At 36.5% G+C, this 6,846-nt stretch overlaps 1 protein-coding gene across 1 annotated transcript; it reads left to right on the top strand.

Moving 5' to 3' along the window:
- Nucleotides 1–561: 561 nt before the first annotated feature.
- LOC145028330 (phosphoinositide phospholipase C 6-like) lies at nt 562–3,527 on the top strand. The gene is made up of 8 exons (XM_078977006.1): nt 562–1,067; nt 1,269–1,601; nt 1,680–1,895; nt 1,981–2,216; nt 2,292–2,409; nt 2,549–2,701; nt 2,798–2,884; nt 3,126–3,527. Exons 1-8 carry the CDS (start codon nt 750–752, stop codon nt 3,417–3,419), a joined length of 1,755 nt encoding a protein of 584 aa, XP_078833132.1. The 5' UTR covers nt 562–749; the 3' UTR covers nt 3,420–3,527.
- Nucleotides 3,528–6,846: the final 3,319 nt, after the last annotated feature.

Below are 6,846 nucleotides of genomic sequence, written 5' to 3' on the forward strand. Positions count from 1 at the left end.
TTTTGATTGGCGTCATCTCAGTTACCATATGGACAAAACCTACATGTTATCTTCTCCTATTAAAATTGTCAAATCAAAATTATAGCTTAGCCTTATGATTTTATTCGAAAAAAAAAAAGTTACGCCTTTCTAACAAAATTCCCGAACGAAAAATTTAATGTCGTTTAATTTCGTAATGGATCTCTAATGGTTATAGTCAACACGAACCTAAGGAAAAGTCAACTATTTATCTGTTGTTTAAATCAGGAATCAGGATAGTGTAGTTGTCGGTTGTTATATGTTTTATCAGTCAATTAATTATAGTAAAGTCCAAAAGAAAAGGTCATCGTCGATTTTTTTTTTTTTTTTAAATCATCAATAGTTATTGAAATTAATCAAGAGAAGTTATGGAATAATATCGAAAAAGGGGACTAAAACAGTTCTTATTCTATAATCTACTTCATGGAAAATATCGAAAAAAATCTGAAGTTAACCGATTTAATTAATCATGACAAACAAATTATAGAAGCCCAGAAAAATGGAAAGTGTAGGCGCTTTCACTTCAATTTCTGACGATCTTACCCATCTAACTTGCCGTCTCTCTTCGCGTCCTGAACGCGTAGTAAAAAAATGAGTTTTTTTTTTATTCTTTTTCAATTTTTTAATTTCCGTGTTCGTCTCGAGCAAGTCAACTCTGATATATAAATGTATCATGGTAAATGCAAAACTGGGAGGTAAGAAGGGATCTGTGAAGAAGAAGAAGTAGAAAAATGAAGGGAAGTTATGATTACTACAAAGTGTTCGGCTTTAATCGGAAGTTCAAGATTTCCGAACGGCGGCCACCGCCGGACGTGATCGACGCATTCAGTTTGTGCACAAACAGGGAGTCGCAAATGTCGCCGGATCAGTTCCGGCGGTTCTTGATCGAGTTTCAGGGAGAAGAAGAGGTCGCAATCGATGATGCGAAGCAAAAAATGGAGCAAGCGCTGCACCACTTCCGACCCAACTTTACACGCTGCTCTTTCACTATTGATGATTTCTTCAAATACCTGTTCCTCGATGACCTTAATGGACCCATCACATCTCAGGTGTGTGAAAGATTTGACACTAGTCTTTATACGATTTTTAGTAATTCTCGAACCTCACTTTTTCCCTTTTTAGTAATTCAGTTCACTGGTAGTTTAGAATCAAACAATTTCAATTCAACTAAAAATGTATAGTAAAGTAATGCTACAATCTTGGACTATGATTGGATAATTTTAGGGTTTTTTTAACACGTATTTTTTCAGGTGCACCATGATATGACTGCGCCATTGCAACATTACTTCATATATACAGGCCACAACTCGTACCTTACAGGAAATCAGCTCAACAGCGATTGTAGTGAAGTACCAATCATAAAAGCTCTTCGAAGAGGCGTGAGGGTGATAGAGCTCGATTTATGGCCAAATAGTTCAAAAGACGGAATTCATGTTCTTCATGGGAGGACTATGACAACTCCGGTGGATCTTTACAAATGTTTGAAGTCCATTAAAGAGCATGCTTTTGTGAGTTCTCCTTATCCAGTAATCATAACTTTAGAAGATCATCTTACAGCGAATCTTCAGGCTAAAGTTGCTGAGGTTAGATTTTGATCTTTATTATGATGTCCTTTTTTATGGGGTTTAAAATGCTGACAAACTGTTTATGGATCTTTTTAGATGGTCATTGAAATTTTTGAAGATGTACTTTACTGCCCTGAGGCAGGAGGTAATGACGAGTTCCTTTCACCAGATGCATTAAAGCATCGTATCATTCTTTCAACAAAACAACCAAAAGAGTACCTTGAATCTAAGCAAGATCCGTGTGAAGAGGAGTTGTTAGGGGTGGAAGAGACACCATCGGACATAAAAAACGGAACAGCAACTGAAGAAGTGGTGAGCTAACCGGATTTTTTTTTTTTTTTTAATCTTTTTTTAAGATTCTTGATTTGATCTGGTTTGTAACGGGTCAAATCAACAGTTGTCCAAATTTCTTGCCATTGACTTTGATGATGAAGAAAATGAAGATTTGGAAAATGAGAAGCTGGGACAAAAAGCAGTTGTTCAGTACAACCAACTGATTGGAATTCATACAGCAAAAGCAAAGAATGGATTGAGGAAGGCGTTAAGGGTGGGATCAGGGAGAGGTAAACGTCTTAGTTTGAGTGAGCAAACTCTTGAAAGAGCTGCATCTCTTTATGGGACTGATTTAGTCAGGTAACCACAAAATTTCTCTTTTAGGAAAATATTATCCTAAAGTTTCTAAATAAGGTTTATATATGTTCTTTGTAGGTTTACTCAAAAGAATATTCTGAGAGTGTTCCCCAAGGGCACACGGGTAACTTCAACGAATTTCAGACCACTAGCTGCATGGATGCATGGTGCTCAGATGGTTGCATTTAATATGCAGGTGAGGTTTGAAATGAAATGCATTTCTGTAGATATTTGTTGCCAATGTCTTGTCTTATGTTGTCCAGTCTCTTGTCTTGTCTTGTGTAACAAAGATATTATAAGGCCTTGAACTACTAACGCATTTCTTTATGAATTAGGGGTATGGCAAATCGTTGTGGATGATGCATGGAATGTTTCGTTCCAATGGAGGGTGTGGTTATGTTAAGAAACCTGATTTTCTAATGAATAGGGGTCCTAATGACGAGGTGTTTGATCCAAAAGCAACATTAGAAGTAAAGAAAACTTTGAGGGTTAGTGTAGTTCGTTTATCTATTCTTTCATATCAAGTTTGGATTTCATGACAATCGTGGTGAATATATTTAAGTAATTAAGTTGTAATATTTCAGGTGAAAGTATATATGGGTGACGGGTGGCGTATGGATTTTAGCCAGACTCATTTTGATGCATTCTCACCACCGGATTTCTACACAAAGGTTAGTTACAGTAAGCCATTAGGGATTGTACTTTTAAAAGTCTACTTAATTATAGACATTGCTATAATTTGGTGGATTTTTTTTTATATAGTACAATGTTGTAATAGAAAGAAATGAAAGTAGATTGCTATTACAAACAAACAATGAAAGTAGATTGCAATTTCTTGCATTTTAATCGTGAATAATATGATTCCAAGATAAGTGAATGTATCTGATGATAGCATATTGGTTCGATTGACAGATGTATATGGTTGGAGTCCCGAATGATGTTATCAAGAAAAAGACGAGAATAATCAAAGATGATTGGATACCGATTTGGGATGAAGAGTTTACATTCCCATTAACAGTCCCTGAGCTGGCTTTATTAAAGATTGTTGTACGAGAATATGATGTATCTGAGAAAGATGACTTTGGTGGTCAAACATGTTTGCCTGTGTCAGAAATTAAAACCGGGATTCGAACAGTTCCACTCCATAACAAGAAAGGAGACAAATTTGAACATGTCAAGCTTCTTATGCGGTTTCAATTTGAATAAAAGATTTCATCATTGTATTTTGTTTGTAAAGGATTTGATCACTTTAATCTGTAACAAACAAAACTTGAATGTTGTTCGATTAGTTGCTAAAACAAAATAGTTGTTTAATGTTCTTCCATTTATATTATTGATTTTGTAATTTCTCAAATGGGCCGAGCTTTTCGGGTCAAACTTTGTAGTTGGATCAAATGTTTATGGAGATGCTAATCAAAATCTTAGATCACTCTTTTCCACAGTTCTCAAGATTAGATCAACCATCGACCACCGTCTGCCACCCTCTCATCCTTCCGACTCTTCTGACTCGGATTCCACATCAACAACACCAAAAACCTTCAACCACACCGACTTTTCCAACGCAATAGAAATGCAAATATGAAATTCTAGTAAGAATTGCAATAGTAACATGGTAGCACAGTATATGTAGGTAACAAATGATCCTAGCTATAAACAAACTAACTCAGGTTATGTGGTACGATTGGACAATCTTCTAATAGATATACTTGACTGTCTAAGTCAAACGTGGACATCTAATTTTTCTTTCACCAAATGTTTGTTTTTTCTTATTTTATCAGTCGGTTATCATTTTCTATTTATATACCCTTGATAACTTTAAAGGCAACACCTTGGATGGTGCAACTGAATTTTAATTATCCGTACTATATCGAAATTTAGGGTTTGTGGTGGAGATCTGGATACCAACTTGGATTATGATATCACTTTCCAAACTGATATTTTTACCCTACATCTGAGTTACAAGAAATTCAGCCTAGGATAATTCAAGTGGATACTTACGATTCTAGGCACACAAATCGTAAGCCAATATGCTAAATGATTCTGTGAAAGTATGATAAAAAACAAGAGCTTAAGATTGTGTATCTCTTCTGAAAAGAAGAGTCGTTATATAATAAACGATATTAGGGTTTCATTAGGGTTGGGCCACTATGGGTTCCTTTGGAAACAAGTGAGGGTAATTCGAATTTTAATGAGAATTTAAGGTTACCAAAACTAACGAGTTTCGTTAGTTTTACCATTGTCACCCTCAAGAATCGAAATAACCCACTATGTACCCATATGTAAAATTCGGAGAGGTTTTGAGGCGCTGCCTCAAACCCAGCGGGACCCCAACCAGGGGCTCTGCCCCTTGGACCCCGCTAGGGGCGCTGCCCCTAGACCCCGCCAAAGGGGCGTTGCCCCTTTGGAAACCCCGGACCCCCGATTAGTCGTCGAACCGGCTACTAATTTGATATTATACATACGTGCACTACGCACCCAACCCGTACACATATTAGAAAACAAATTAAGAAGCCTCTTAGTTCACATGTTGATTCCAGTTACATAAAATGATATGGTGACACTAAAATCACCAACACGTACTCCACAGAAATGAAAGAGATCTCATCACGTCTTGGTGAATTCTCCTATTCCATTAGGGCTCAAAGGTGTGACCTAATTTTACAATATTGGTCACTAACTCAAACTAAAGATACTTGATTTTTTTTGTTTCATGATTGTACTAATTGTCTATTTTTCAGTTAAATTTTCTTTGTGTTTGTTGACAGTTCATCTGCTCACTCATTGACTACTTGCAGGTAATTTGTGTTCTTAAAATCACCAACAGGTTTTGAGTTTTGAGTTTCGGTGTCTTGATTGTTTGAATTGTTAATTTATTTTGATAATTTGTGAATAGGGTACTTGATTAGTGGGTTTGGATATGTAATTTTGTTCATCTGTCCATTTTTGAATTGCTAATTTTGTTATCATGGATCTAGCACCACCATCGTCAGTTTCGTAAAGATTGTTATTTCATACCAATAGAAAAACAATCAAATGACTACATAAGTTTATGTTTTTTGGTCACATTTAACAAATCGTAATCTTTGGAACGTGATGCCGATCACAATGAAGGTAGCATTCCGGATATAAGTTAGGTATGCCAATTTACAATTCGCCTTAACTTGAATACATCTAACATTGTTGCATTATATTAACTATAAGTAGATATTCCTTTTTAAGCTTATTCATAATTTTTGTTCTCAACAGAATAATGCCAAAGCAACTCTTCAAATGCTCAAATGCAAAGACAACATTAAAATTTGAGTATGATTTTTTTGGTTTGCGGGTATGCAATACAATTTTTTAGTAATTATTCAATCATTAATTTATTTAAACATATCTTATTATTACTTATTGTTTTTGTCTAAATAAAACATATATTTTATTAGTTTAATAAAATTTTATAAATCATTTACCCGTGGTTTCCATGGATTGTAACCTAGTGTGTGTGTGTGTGTGTTTCCCGAGAACCCGAGAACTAAACAATGACTATTAGATTAAAATAATAGAGGATTAGGATGATTTGTTGCATTCTTGTAAATACTTGAAAATAAAAAGGGACGGGGACATCTTATTGAAAAGAATCAGGGACATTTTAGGGATAATGTAATTGATACCCCCATCACTTTAGTTGTTTAACCCTTTGCCCCCATCTCTCTCTCTCTCTCTCTCTCTCTCTACACCTTCATCACGTCAACTTCATTGTTGATAGTTTCATAAAAGTCGACGCCACCGTCTGTAATCCATGGCCGCCTCCGATAGTCGTCACTTAGAAAATTTTGCATACAGATTCTCCACCCTTAAAGTTTCTAGCACTAGCCTCAAGTGTTGTCTATGGTCTTGCTCACTTCGGGAATAGACAAGTATATCATCAATGAATACAATCATGAACTTGTCTAGGAAGGGGCGGCACACCCGATTCACCAGATCCACGAATACCATTGGTGCATTGGTCAGACCAAAGGGCATCACTACAAACTTGTAATGACCATACCGAGTCTGAAATACTATCTTAGGAATATCACTCTCATGGACTCGCAACTAATGGTACCCTGATCTTAGGTCTATCTTTGAGAAGTACATGGCTCCTTGCAGTTGATCGAAGAGGTTATCGATTCAGGGAAGGGGATAGCAATTTTTAATGGTGAGCTTGCTCAGTTCGTGATAATCTATGCACATCCGAAAGAATCCATCCTTCTTTTTCACAAATAAAACCGGGGCTCCCCAGGGTGATCAGCTCGGTCAAATGAATCCTTTTTGAGCAGTTCTTTGAGCTAGCTGGACAATTCTTGCATTTTTGTTGGCCCTAGACGGTATGGGGATTTGGCTATAAGAGTGGCTCTGGGGATTAAGTTGATTCGGAATGTGACTTGGCATTCGGAAGGGATTCCGGGGTGATCTTCGAGGAAAATATCAGGAAAGTTGCAGACCTCGGGGATGCTCTCGAGATCCTTAACTTCCTGCTTTTCATTAACGACATGGGCTAGGAACACTTAACATTCTTTTCGAAGATGTTTTTGGGATTTGATGCATGATATGATACGAAGGTTTGAGCTGAATTTATCACCATAAATGATGAGGGCTTCGCCATTAG

The sequence above is a fragment of the Lactuca saligna genome, chromosome 2 (assembly GCF_052625555.1).
Source record: "Lactuca saligna cultivar CGN05327 chromosome 2, ASM5262555v1, whole genome shotgun sequence".
In the NCBI taxonomy this organism is placed as follows: domain Eukaryota; kingdom Viridiplantae; phylum Streptophyta; class Magnoliopsida; order Asterales; family Asteraceae; genus Lactuca; species Lactuca saligna.

Bases quoted from the DNA above. Each gene is read 5' to 3' on its own strand.
- LOC145028330 (XM_078977006.1), top strand. From the start codon at position 750: ATGAAGGGAAGTTATGATTACTACAAAGTGTTCGGCTTTAATCGGAAG. The intron at 1,068-1,268 runs GTGTGTGAAAGA...GTATTTTTTCAG, and splicing joins ATGGACCCATCACATCTCAG to GTGCACCATGATATGACTGC. The intron at 2,885-3,125 runs GTTAGTTACAGT...TTCGATTGACAG, and splicing joins CACCGGATTTCTACACAAAG to ATGTATATGGTTGGAGTCCC.